This window comes from Mesitornis unicolor, unplaced genomic scaffold (genome assembly GCF_000695765.1).
Source record: "Mesitornis unicolor isolate BGI_N332 unplaced genomic scaffold, ASM69576v1 scaffold11096, whole genome shotgun sequence".
Lineage (NCBI taxonomy): Eukaryota > Metazoa > Chordata > Aves > Mesitornithiformes > Mesitornithidae > Mesitornis > Mesitornis unicolor.
This window is the reverse complement of record NW_010191693.1, coordinates 56,141-69,766: the sequence shown is the minus strand read 5'-3', so window position 1 is coordinate 69,766 and position 13,626 is coordinate 56,141. Positions and strand designations below refer to the sequence as shown.

The 13,626-nt window shown below is 45.4% G+C and overlaps 1 protein-coding gene across 1 annotated transcript in view; it reads left to right on the top strand.

Annotated features, from left to right (window-relative positions):
• Positions 1-2,580: 2,580 nt before the first annotated feature.
• The window catches only part of SIDT1 (SID1 transmembrane family, member 1), a gene marked incomplete at its 5' end in the record, with an annotated part of 26,808 nt that continues 15,762 nt past the window's right edge, over positions 2,581-13,626 (top strand). The window contains 9 exons of the mRNA XM_010186830.1: positions 2,581-2,702; positions 3,660-3,830; positions 4,029-4,074; positions 6,934-7,035; positions 8,128-8,211; positions 8,826-8,919; positions 10,124-10,195; positions 10,551-10,644; positions 11,945-11,988. Of these exons, the coding sequence (XP_010185132.1) occupies positions 2,581-2,702; positions 3,660-3,830; positions 4,029-4,074; positions 6,934-7,035; positions 8,128-8,211; positions 8,826-8,919; positions 10,124-10,195; positions 10,551-10,644; positions 11,945-11,988 (829 nt within the window). The remainder of the gene's footprint in view (positions 2,703-3,659; positions 3,831-4,028; positions 4,075-6,933; positions 7,036-8,127; positions 8,212-8,825; positions 8,920-10,123; positions 10,196-10,550; positions 10,645-11,944; positions 11,989-13,626) is intronic.

Genomic DNA, 13,626 nt, shown 5'->3' with positions numbered 1-13,626 from the left:
TTGTATCACAGGTAGAAGCATTCAGGGATATGGTCTTGGCATAGTATTCCCTTCTCTTCATATTAAATTATAGGGATTTCACAAATTGGCCCAACAGACACTTAAGATCACACAAAATGTCTAGTCAAGGTCTCAGACTATGAAATGCTGGTATTAAAAATAGTTCTTCAGCCTTGTGTTGGCAGTGTTGTGCTTGTCTGCTTATGAAATAGTATTTGATTACATGGCCGTGTCTCCTCAAATACATGCTACCAGCATTCTGTAGTGTATTATTCTTATTTGAACAGTATGAGAATATAGTAAAGCTGGAAAATACATTGCACCCCTGGAGATTAATGACTTGCTGTGTATGCGCTGTAAGGCGATAGTGGGGAAAGCTGGGATTTCTAAGGGGCTTAAGATTATATCATAGAATTATTCTTACAGTATCTTAGTAGATATCAAAAGGTGTACTTTTTTATGACAGAAAGATACAATACTCTTGTGTTTTGTAGGATACCTCGGAGCAGGGGGGTTTTTTGCTGACTTTCTCTAAACAGCCTGTGAATTTCTGTTTGTGTTTTTCCTCTTAAAATCAATATTGAAAATACTTAGTTTGCTGAAAGGGAAGATCCAAGCTGGGAAGAAGCATCAGTCTCCCTTGTATACAACTTTCACTTCTGTCTTCAAAGTCTAGGCAAGCTATAAAAGTAGTACTATTTTATTTTATTTTTTAATACCACTCAGTATTAGCATATAATTCAAGCATCCATTACATTTCTTAAATTGAGAATTTAGAAGAAGTAGAGATGTAACTTTCTAAGTCTTCGCATGAATACGAATGAATCATACTCATTTAAAGTAAGCCTGGCTATCTGCAATATGTGCATAACACATGTAGTTTCTGTATTCGTGAAGTCAGTGCAGAAGAGAATTTCCTGATGTTCAGCTTGCATTTATAGGTAGTTGAGGATTCATAACCCAGTAGTACCATTTGCTGTGAGTGATGAGAGCTCCACAGTGCAGTGTGCTGATGTGCTGAGTCCTTGGGGGTTGACAGAGTGGTGCCCAGCCAGAGTCAGCAGTACATCACTTCACCTGTGGAGGTGGGCTTGCTGTAACCGTCTGCTGAACAGGCAGCTGGAATGTGTCCTCTCTGCACTGAAAGTTGGTTTCCCCATGGATGGAGAATGGCTTGCTGGACTCTGACTTGACTGTTGTCTCTTCATGCTCCTTAGGTTTGTTTTCTTGTTCAGTTTCAATGTCTCTTTGGGTCCACAGTCCACAGTGACTACAGAAAACACCTGCAAACAAGCAACAGCTTGTTCAGCCCAGACCCTTCATTTCCCAGTTACACCAGCGTGTCCTGACTGGGCTCCCCTAGTTGAACAAGTGCAGCACCAGAGACTAAGGAAGCCATAGGGTAACCTTCCAGTGCTGTCTGGTGGTGGGGGCCTACTGTGTTGATCCCCTTCAGATGTTACCTGCGAGTTTTGCTTTGTGATGGTGTTTTTCTTAACTTGTTTTTAGCACCCTACTGTGAAATTTACTTGGAAGCAAAATTGCATATATAGTTTTTGTGACTGGAAGGAAAAGCTGGAAGGCATGCTGAAAGAGTATTGGAGGGGTTTAGAAACCAGAAGGCAATGGAAAAAGTTTCCAGTGTATACCCTTCTATCTCAAAGGGATTTTAATTAAATTATTCATGACATTTTTTGATGGCAGGAGAGTTGATAATGATCATGGTTTTCAGGAAGGTGTTTTGTTCCAGTAAACTGAACTCCCATGTGAGCCCAGAATCACTAAACAAGAATAAATAAGAAATTTTCTTTTAGACTTGCGATTGCAGATGCAAGCCCTTTTTCTGAACCTGGTGTCCTCAGTGTAAGCATAAGCTGAAATCTCAGGTAGCTGCCCTTCTGCTACTTTACTAACTGTATGTTTTTTTCAGGTGGCACCCCATTCTGCATTTACTCTTCTTGAAGGGTATAAAGCTGAGATATCTATGAAAAGTCTTTTCTTGATCTAGTAAGAGTCCATTTTAATTTTTCAAGACGTGGTGGTCATCTCAGTATCATTTACAGCAGAGCCAGGTTTTTAATCCCTAACTATTCTGGTTGTCTTCAGTCATCATTGTGGCTTTCCCAGTAATGTTGATTGAGTTGGGTAAATAAAGGTCCAAGCAAGAAAATTCTCAGTGGTAGCCTTGGATAGTTTTGTGTGTGTTTTGCTTAGTTTTGTAACATAAATTATTCAGATTGCTCCCAATTTGGAATGTGGAAGCTACTGAACTGTATTCCTCTTACATCAGCTGAATTTGTCCACTCTGTCTTGTCTGACAGTCACCTCTGGGCTGAGGACAGGGCTGTGATTCTGGATTAGAGCAGCAGCAAGGAAGCACTTTGGTAAATGACCTCTGGATCTGAATAACCAGTCCAGTGACAAACACTGCTGATCGTCCTGTGGATGTTGCCAGCATCTAGGTCAGACTGAGGAAGGGAGACAGGCTTCTCCCGCCTAGATTTGGAGCTGTCTTGTTCTTTGTCTTTAGCTAACACAAATCTGTAACACCTGTCTGTACTCTACTTTCTCTTCCCAAAGGTAGATGCAGTGCGGGTGTATGTGAACAGCAGCTCCGAGAACCTCCAATATCCTGTCCTGTTTGTAGTTCGCCAGCAGAAGGGAGTGCTGTCGTGGCAGGTTCCACTAATTTTTCGAGGCCTGTAAGTACTGGATTCTCTTCCTTGTAACACACTTGTCTGCCAGATGTGTTCAGCATCAGCCTTCCTCTGGTGCTAGATCTTGTTACTTGTGTAGCCTGCATGGTTGCAAACCATGCTTGCTGACTGTCAGCTGAATGTAGGAAGACCAGGATTTGATAGATAACCTCTTATTTGGCAGCCTGCTCTAGTCATTTAGTTTCTCAAATATGTACATGGAGTACCAGGAAGCTTGTCTGCTGGGGATCTGACTGTGTCACTAGAATCTACCAAGTGGTATTGCTGTCATTTTCACAGTGCCTTAAAGTGCGTGCAAGTAGTTCTTGGGCTCTAGTTTGGAGCAGGGTTTGAACAAGCTCTCAAAAGAGCAATCTAACTGCTGGGTTATAGTGCATTTGGGGAGTAAGGGCTCGCCTCTGTTTCTCACTCCAGGTACACCTAAACTGGGTCTATGCTGGAGGTGGTGATTGCTTTGGAATGTTTTCTTTATAAAAGTCATGCTGCTCTGTAGCTTCAGCAACCTCAGAGCTAGTGAGGCTGCAAGTACTGAGACTTTGCAGATACCTTAGACCATCTCAGACATGAAGCTTCATCCTGTGACTGAAATCCTGGCATCAGACAGCAGGTATCCTGCAGTGTCTTGCCTGATGCAGGGGGTGCTTACAGCAGTGGCTGCTCTGGGCTTCAGCAAAGTGCTAGATGTGCTGGATCTGCCGATGCCACAGGCAGCCTTGAGGGAAGTGAAATGCTGCGGATGGCCAGTCCCTTGTGCAGACCACAAGAGGCAACCGAGGTGGAGTTTAAGCTCTAAATAAAAGACTTAATGGTCTTGGCCTTTCAGATTAGTATTTCAGTTGTGGGAGCAGGGGAAAAATTATGTCATTCTTTGAACTGCAGAACAGCTCTTTAACTATTTCTTCCTTCCAACTTTCCCTTCCCTCCTTCCCCTGGCTGTTGTAGCTATCAGAGGACCTACAATTACCAAGAAGTGAGTCGGACCCTTTGTCCCTCTGAGCCAGCACCTGAGACGGGACCCTCTGACCAGATTATATTTGTGGACGTCGCTTCCATGGCACCATTTAATATTGCATATGAGCTGCTAGTCACCAGGCTCAAGAACTTCCAACTTGAGTAAGCTGGGATGTGAGCATACAAATGTAATTTCTTCATGTATTTGTTATACAGAGATTTGGTCCATCTACCTACTCTTTTCTTTTTTTTCCTTCCCAAAGAAAAAGGGATTATTTTTAATTTTGCTTAACATGAAGGTAGTCTGTGTGTATTCCAACTCTGCAAGTTTTTTGTGTGGATTTTTTTTTTCTTTTCTAGGACCAACAAAGCCTTTAACTTTACTGCCAGTCCTTCCCAGCCCCAGGTAAGAATTCCTGTGTGGCATTGCTTGTATGTCTTACCACATACTGTTAGTTGATGTGATGCTTTTTTGGAGATTGCAAAAGCTTTATATGACTAGGTCATCTCCCTTTTAGAATGCAGGGAAACTTCCTTACTGTTGAATTTTCTGTGGATATAGTGAAGCAGTGCCTCAGCCCCTGTAGGAACATGTTTGAGTCTTCTTGCAGAGCACTTAAGTGAACCAAAAGCCATGACCAAAGCAAATGATTGGTATCTGCAGTTCAGAAAATTCCAGAAATGTACAGAAGTCCAGAGTCTGTTGGACTGCTACACTTCATGGGAAGTGAGATGGTGTGCACCTATGTCTTGCTCCAGCCAGTGCTGGTTCAGTTGCCCTACTGTGACTAGCCAAGATGCAGTCTTTACTGGAGAAATATAAGTAAGCTGTAAAGGTACAACAGAGCTCAGACTGCTATTCCTTTTTCAGGCAGCAAGTCAAGTTGTGAGGTGATAAATGAAATGCCTGATAAGTCTGGTTATTAGTTCAGAAGAGAGCACACAAGTACAGCACACTCAGATGAGCAGCCTTGTTTAGAGCCCAGCAGATACTGCAAGTCCTCTCTTGAATGCAAATGCTGTTGACAGTAACTATAGCGATACAGGAGCTCATAGAGCTGGCAGAGTATGTAATTTACCCAGGCTGTCTGGTACTCCATTTTTCTTCTTGCTATAACTGTTAATAACACCACTTAATTTTAGGTTTCCTATTACCAGGCATCTCAGCTAATCTTTTTTGCTGTCAGATATCATAAACTGGTTTGCAGATACGTGTGGTATTTTATACTAAAGCAGCATAGGGAATGGTGGTGGCTCTTTATAAACCCCCTTAGAAACTTATGAGTCGAATGTAGGGGGTTTAGGATCTGGTCTGGAGTTAACTTTGTTACTTTGATCTGTTATTTGTCACAGTTAATATGAGATTAGTGACTTTTTAAATTATAGGCCAGATATAAAGAGTAGATGAGTGCTTCTTAATCGGTATAATGTTGTGTTTTTTGCAAATCAAAGTATTAAGTAGTCTGCAAGGGGAAGAAAAAAAGAAAGGGCAATTCAAAATCTAGATGAGTGTTGGAATAACTCTAAGACTGGAAAAATCTAAGGGTAACAAGTGAAGGAATCGGTATCTGGAACCCAGCTCATGCCTGAGGACAGGAAGAGAAATCAGATATGCTCATACAGGGCAGGAGTATTATCTAGATGTGTTTATACCACTCACAGTCTGTGCAGGAGAGAACTGTAGGTCTCAATGCCCCTTATGTTAATTCTGTACTCTGATGTAAGTGTGGCTTAAAAAGAAAATTATGGAAGGGCCCTCATGGGTGACTTCCTCAGGGACTTAAAGCTTTCCAAGGATAGTGCACCTGGCAAACCAAGGCGCTCAGACCGCCAGCGTTCTTGCTTCCGCTAAAGAAACCAGCTTGGTGAGTTTTTGGTTTGTAAGGACCTTTTGGTTTGTGGTTGGACGAAGCGCTCCCTCAGCAGTGAAGGGACCCTGCTTGGAGATGTGTGCTGAGAATAAATGCTTTAGTAGAAACAGGCAAACTTGGAAAAAGCCTGGGTGATTTCTTACTTATTCCTGCCCTTCCAGTTGGGGGCCCTGCTTCCTGGGACCCTTCCCAGGAAGAGAGGAGGTAAATGGAAAACGCCTGCCTTGGTTCAGCACTAATGTTTCTGTGGCATAAAGGGAGCTTGCTAGCTGGGAATGTCTCAGGTTATGGTTTTGGAGCAGAAGCTGCCAGAGTTTCCATCCTTGTGGCCTATGCTTGTCCTGGGGTGGCAGCAGTGGCTGCCAGATGACCACAAGGAAGGGAGGAAGGTGGCTGGTGGCAGACCTCAGCCTTGCATCCCCTCTGAGGTGGAATGAAGGGCCTATCAGCCCCTCACGGTAGCTGTGACTGTGAGCCTGAGCTCTCAGGGTCTGGGCTCCAAGTGGGAGCCCTTACGACAAGGCTGCCTGCTGGGGCAGGTCCAGAAACCCAACTTCTCCAGCAGCTGGCTGCTGTAGTACGTTGTGCTTTTTCTGGAAAAACATGGAAATAATGATTGTTGCCTGGGACATCTTTTGCCCAAATCTGAAAAGACCCTTGCTGGGACAGGAAGGGCATTTCCTGACCCCACAGACTGTCCTGTGGGCCTGCTCAAAGCATGGAAACACAACAAATGCCATTCCTTGCCCCCAGAGGAAAAGTAGGAATATTAGTAGATGTTATTCTCTCCCAGTTTTTTTGAGTTGCATCTGAATTTTTTCAAAACTGAAGTGAGAAGAGAACCTGCCATTATCCCCTGCTCTCAGAACCAAACAACCCCCAAAATCCTAAATCCTACAACTTACATCAGGCATGCATTTATGAAACTCTTTACAGAGTTCAAACATTTGACCGAATACTTTCCACAGTCTGTCTTTGAGGCAGCCCGTCTGAGATAAACTCCGTGATATGTTCCATATAAAATACATCCAGCAGTATGGAAACATCTGGAAATTGCTCATAGCAACATAAAATGGAGTAGGCTGTAAAATGAAGTCACTTTAGCTTGATCAGGTAGAAAAAAGCTTAAGGGGAGCAGAAGGTATGCTGTATCTTGCATGTTGAAGATGTGTGTCCAACAACGAGCTGTGCAAAGGGGAGAGTTGTCTGTAAATATTTAATCTGCTTTTCTGTAGTGTAAAGTCCTAATATTTGAAATCTGAATTTTTGTGAAAGACTTTCACATCCAACCCCAAAGCCCAGCTTGGGCTGTTCAGATATGTTAAGGAAGCTCTGAAGCTACTGACAGGGATGACTTCTGGACCATAACTCTCAGTACTCTGCTTTCTCCTCAGTATTTTCTGTACAAGTTTCCTCAGGATGTCAATTCAGTCATTATTAAAGTGGTGTCTGATGCAGTCTACCCATGCTCAGTTGTCTCCGTCCAGGATATTGTGGTAAGTCTAAGTGGAGAAGGGTAAGGAGCTGCCTGCTGGAGCTCTGTGTCCTGCTGTGAGGAGGGTGTGGTGGTGGTGAAGGGAGCATCTGAAAGAGGAAAGAAAATCCTGTGTGAAGGAGGCAAAGACAGAGGTGCTGAGTTCAAGCAACTCATACAGAGATTTTGTTGCAAATAGGTGAGCAAGCTGTTCCTCTGCAGCCTTCCCATAGGGCATTTGTTATCATGTTCCCCTTCTGAGGTTTGTGACATGGATCCATCTCTCCATGGAGCGGTGTTGGGTGGGATGCTGGTGGCTGAGGGAGGGGACAGTGCTGTTCCTTTGACTCTCCTCTGGCTCAAGGCAGCATGGAGAACTTCTGATTTCCAGACATGAGGTCTCTCCTCCTCTCCAGTTCCATTTCCTATCTCCACACTTACTCATCTCCTTTCCTTGGAAGGGGACAGCAGCTGTCCCCTGCCATGGAGGCTGTCTGTAGCTCACAGCTGGGAAATAGCACCATATTTCTCCCCCTTTCCCACCTCCCTGAATGATGCAGAGACCTGCGGTTTGGGAACAGCAAGGTGGTGACAGAGGTGCAAGATGCCTTGGCTGCTGGCTCTGAAATCCTGGCAGTTGTCTTTAATACCTGGGTTGAGGACAGAAAGGTGTAACATCAACTCTTGCCCACATCCCTCTGTTAGAATGGTACAAGGGCAGGAGAAGAGACTGTGACAGGTGATTTTCAACCTGTCAGGTACAAAGAGTAAAATGAGGGCAAGCACTTGGCATATAGCATGCAGACTGCAATGTGTGTGATACAGTGTACAGCTGAGTGTATGCACTCCCCTGTAGGGATTGAGAAGTGGTCAGCTTGGCTGAATCCTCATCTGGGATTAATCTGCAGCCCTCTTGTGAGAATGCCAAGATCAGTGAGCAGTGTATTCAGAGTGGCTTTTGTAACTTCTGAATGGGTTCTGGTTGTTTTGTTACCTTTGTTACCCCAAGCAGGGCTTTTTTCTGCTGCTCTGTACTCTCTGTTCTCCTACTGGCTCCCTGCAAAATTTGTTTGGATTTTGTCCCTGGTTTAACCCTTAGTTGTGTTTGTTTTAGTGCCCAGTGTATGACCTGGACCATAATGTGGAGTTCAATGGTGTTTACCAGTCTATGACAAAGCAAGCAGCTATAACAGTGCAGGTGAGACACTGATTATTTTTTTTTGCTTGGTTGTTTGTGTTTTGGCTTGGTTGTTTTCTCCCCAACAGTTTGTCTTCTGCATCCTTAGTTTTATTTTGTTGATGCTGGTATGGCTGTGACCCTTTGTTTTTATTAGATCAGCTGATCTCAGAAGAAGAGAGATTACCTTTTACTACAAAACCTTGCTTACATTTGCTTAGGTAGGTGTGTTATGTCTTAGGCTCTAGATCAGAGTGGCTGCAGCCAGGTGTCTTCTGTTTGAACCTTGGCTCTTCCACCACTGAGTGGTGGTAGTAGGGCCTTATAACAAGCAAAGCTTAGGCAGATGGTTTGCACTAAATAAATAAATAAATTCATTAGCATTGGTTTGCTTGTACTGGGACACTGCTGTACTGTATACCAATGAACTTGGTCAGCTTACTGTCAGCAAGGATGAGGGGAGCATCCCCAGAAGCCAGGCTCTGTGCAGAACAGGCAGGTCTCAGTAAGGCTGGTGCCTGTTTAGCAACTAAAACCTGATCTCTGGCCCTGTGGGTCACCACCTCTGCTTTGCATAGAAGGGAGAATCTGCTTCACTTCTCATAGATTCTGTTGTCTTCTGTCCTCCCATGCAGAGAAAGGACTTCCCAGGTGAGCAGTTCTTTGTTGTGTTTGTCATCAAGCCAGAGGATTACGCCTGTGGGGGTTCTGTGCCTTCTTCCATTCATGGTAAGTTATGCTGGGAGGTGGATTTGGTTGCTCCATCCAGGTGGTGGAGCAGCAGGAGCCCCTGGGGATCTTCCTGCAGTTTGACCCGGGATGGTTATATAGCTCTGTCTTATCCAGGTAGCTGTGAGGAAGAGTGAAGTATAAATTTAATATTGTTGTGTAGGTTAAAAGTCTTGACCAACTCTGGAAGTGCTGGCTAGCACAGAACCTGGCTTGCTGGAGTTATGTGCTCTTCTGAGGAGTCACTTGTGTCTTGGGAGATACTGAAGACACCCAGTCAGTGTAGCTTACAGCTTTTTTTTTAGCGTTTTTGTTATTATTTTTAATTCTCCACTGCTGTATTATATGTCCTTCTGCCTGCATGGAGGCCCAGATGGCATCGTCTCCAACTGTTATCTATTAAGACAGTCTCCTGACTTGGGGGTAGCAGGAAAAACTAGTAATTTTTGGGGAGTGATCTTATGAGAGACTTGTTCTAATACCCATCCCAGCCAGGAAACACTGTGTCCATCTTTTGGGCAGTGATAAAAGCAAGGCGTCCACCACTCATGTGGTGGGTGAAACTGGAGTTGGGGTGCAGCTGTCCCTGTGGCAAGCTGGAGCCCATTTCAGACCAGAGACATTCCTAGCCTTAAAGCTGGATGGCTTTCTCCCTGTAGGAGAAGCAAGACTGCAACCAACAGATATACTGGGCTCCCCCAGTTCCCACCCTAAAAAAAGAACTGTCACCTTCCAGGTATCTTTCTCTTATTCTACAGCTGTCAGCAGAGCTGTACTAGGTGCTAAGCCCTGCTGAAACATAGCAAGTCTCTAGCATGACATCCTGCACAGAAGCGTTTTTCCAGCAGTTTTGGCCAGAGGTGAAAACTGTGTACTTGTATTTGTAGTGACAGAAACTGCCCTTTGGGGAATAGGAAATGAGATGCCTGTGGGATTCAGGCATCCAGATTTGAGCAATGTATGGAAAACTCAGGCAGGGATTTCTAGTCTGAAAAACAGACTGTGGATAGAGTGGGAGGTGGGAAATGTATGGAAAAGGCTGTGTTTTTCCCAAGTCTGGGAAAGTTTTAGAGCAAAACCACACACGGATTTTAGTGAAAAGGCAGACCTTGGTGGTTTTGCAAGTTTGGAGGACTGAGATAAAGACCAGAGATTATTAACGTTTGATTGTTTTTACATTTGCTGTACACTTTGCATTTCACAGGGAATGTCAACCGTACCTGGAACCTGCAGCGGACGAAGAACCTTCAAGTGACGATTGTGCCCTCTATTAAAAGTCAGTGTAGAGCAATGCAGATTTGTGAGGGGACTTGGCACTTCTGCATTGAAGGGTATGGCTGGGCTGGCAGCCCTCTGATGAAATGGTGCAGAAAGCACCAGCAGAGGAGTCAAAACCATTGCAGCCCTGTTCCCTTCCAGGAAGTGCTGTGTGGCACAGGGGATGAAGAAATGGGGGGTGACCTTGCAACAGACTCTGGCGATTCCTGTTGAAGAAAGTAGATGGATCTTGAAGGACTGTTTTGGTCTGGGCATTGCCACCAGGTGGTATTGGAAAGAGCAGGACAGGAGCGCTGGCTCTGAGAGGGGCTGTCTCTGCTCTGTGAGCTGACTGATGCCTTCTCTTTCCTCAGAGTCTGTTTATGTCCAGGCCATGTTCTTCAGCTTCCTGAGTTTCCTCTCCTTTTACCTGGGCTCAGTGGTGGTTGCTTTTGTGCACTACATCAGGTAAGTCAAGGGTATTTTGCAAGAACAGTCTTTCTGTTTCTCTTCATCCTCAGAGGTGCCTCACGCTGCAGTGAATTCAGGGCAAATGGGGTGGCAAGCATCTGAACAAAGCAGCCAAACAAGTCCATGACTACTCAGTGGTCTCCTGCAAGAAAACTTTTCCTCCTCTGTTATGGGGATCATGGCAATGATGAAAACCTAAGGTTCTGCCCTCGAGCTTTTGTAGTGCCCCACCCCTGGCTTTCCTTATATGAGGACACTGGGTGGGAGGTGGGAATTGTGATGGGGCCAGTCTGGATATGGAGTGTCAGAGCATCAGGGAACCAAGGTCCTGCTCAGAGTGCTGGACCAAGTACTGCAGTAAGTGGCAGTGACCCAAACAGGACCTTGGAGTCCTGAGAGTGCTGGTTTCCTTCCTGACCTGGCTCCCCTGTACCAGACCTCAATGCCTGGGCTTGTGTTGAGGAAAATACCTGCATCTGAGGTAAACTTGGGCACAGCTACTGTGACAGGTTGTTCTAAGGCACAACCCCCCCCCTCCAAAACCCCAAACAAACAAAAAAACCAAAGGCTAAACTTCCCAGTTGCCCAAGGGTCCACTGTCACTCACTGGAGGTGACCTTCATGTCTTCTGGAGTGAGAGAATGGACTGGAGGGGCAGGAGAGGGACAGTAGCCTAAAAGCTGCCTGTGAGGACAGTGACAATGGTTAAGCAAACCCTTTGTCCAAAGTGTGGAGGCTTGAGAGGCAGGAGGCCTATTCAACATTCTTTCTTGCCCTACTGGGCAAAGGTTGGCATGAGAAGAGCCATATAAAGCTTTCATCAAAAAGCAGGTTGATTTTGTGAGGACCATGCTTATCAGCCAGCTCCTCAGACCTGCATTGAAGGAGATGGTATTGGCTAATCAAGCATCATGCTGATGCGTGCCCCTAGCTCCTTCTGCCCTTTCAGTAGATTCTTACGCGCTTGGTCCCCTGAGCAGGCAAGTTGGGTTTGGGAAGGTGATCTGAGAGTCTCTCCCAACACACTGAGCAGTGTGGGATGGGACAATCATGTAACTGGTTGTCCAGCCTCTGATGGAAAATTGAGGGCTTAAAAAACCCTACCGTCTCTGTTGTTTTGGAAAGGTGGACAGCAAGCAGTCATGGCTGAGCCGTGCCTAGTCCAGACAGTACTTTGTTTATTTGGTTTATAGAGCTTGCACCATGTTTACCTGTTGGTGTCCTGGATGATCCTGCCATGGCTGGAAGGCAGTGGGGTTTGTTGGCTGTCTCATGCGTATTGCCTATTCTTTTCCAGGGTTCGGAGGAAGGCTTCGGCTGGAAGATTGAGTCCTGATGATGGTAAGGTCTCTCTTCTGTTTTGTGACAGCTTTAAGCACACAGCACAGGTCCCAGGCCAGGCAAGGGATGGGCCTTCAAGTGCCTTCTGTCCTTTCAAGCCTTCTTCCCTGTACGTGCACCATAGAGTCTCTGGTGCTGATGGAAGATGTTAGAGCTTCCTCTCTACCCTCACCAGAGAGGGCATTTGCAGCAGGCTCCTCTGAACCTAGTCCTGACCCCTGCCCTGGGGAGCTGGCTTTTAGAGGGATGGAGGAAGACCAAGTCTTGGTTAGACCTGGATACAGGCTAATGTTCCTGCTGCCAGGTCTGTTCATTACCAAGCAAGGCACTTTGAGTTTGTCAGCTGTTATTCTTTAAGATTTCCTCTGTCTGGTTGAACCATGGGGTCACTGACTTTTAAGTTTAAATTAAATTTTAATTTATTTTTAACTGGGAGTTGCAGAGAACTAAGTGAATGAATGACTAATACAGTGGTGCTTGTGTTATTTACTTTGGTATTGGATTCAGTTTACTTTATGCTGCACCCACATTTCAACATACTGCAGATTTCTGCGTTATAAAAACATAGCTGCTACCAGTAAAAGATCAAACTTTTTGTCATGTGGATGGGGGCCACTGGGAGTGTCGTCTTCTTTCTGGAGAAGTGTGGGAGGCTCTCTGTTTAATTTTGTTTAAATATTTAGTGCCTGCAAAGTAGTTCAAAGCATTGGTCTGAGAATAAAAGCGTTGTCATTTGTACCCCTCTCCTGGGGACAGTGGGGGCATTATGTTTTGCCAGCATTGAAAGTTTCTTGGTGTGTTCCCTTTTTTAATACCCAGCTTCTTCAGTCTCTCTGGTCTGCTACATACCACCAGATAAGCATGCTAGTATAAGTGAGCTGTGTTTAAAGGATCAGCACTGGAACTCCACTCTGACCTGGTGTTACTTGGGTTAATATTTCAGCTGAGGACTCATTTGGCTTCTTAGGAGTGCCTTCTTCAGCCACTGAGGTCCACATAGGCATCCCTGTATGTGGAGTGTGTGTGAAAGGTTTTCTTCACAGCCAAATGAGCAGGGGACTGTAAAAATGTGCTTAAAAGTATTCTAAATTTAAGTAATTTGTGATGGATCCTGCTGTGAGACCACAGTAGGTGTTGGGGCACCAGAGAAATTGGAAGGACCTGTGTGTTGGGGAGTTTGGGGAAGCTGAAGGAACCTGGCCAAGGCTCTGGAAGAGCTCCAGGCTGATGACAAGGGATCACTGTCTAAATGCAAGGAGGCACAGTCTCAGCTGGATGAGACCAGAAGCCCCAGGGAGGGATCCTGCTGAGGGTGCAAGTGCTGAAGGCAGCTTAGAAGCTCCTTTCCAAGCTGCCCTGGTGAGAGGCAGAAGTTCCTAAAGAAGCTGCAGGGCACAGATGCTGTGCTTAGCACAGACCTGGAGGGCAGAGGACTGTGTTCCTGGGCAGGGAGGATTGCTGAACAGCATTCCTGTGAAAGGACAGAGGAATGCAGTTCCTTCACAGTTTACAAGTTTGCAAGGCATCTGCTCCTTCTGTGACCTGTTCTCTCCCTCATACTCTGTGCCACCTTCTCATGCTTGGCACCGCATGTCACAGCCACATCCTTTCCTCTGGGGAGGAACCCTGTCCTACCCA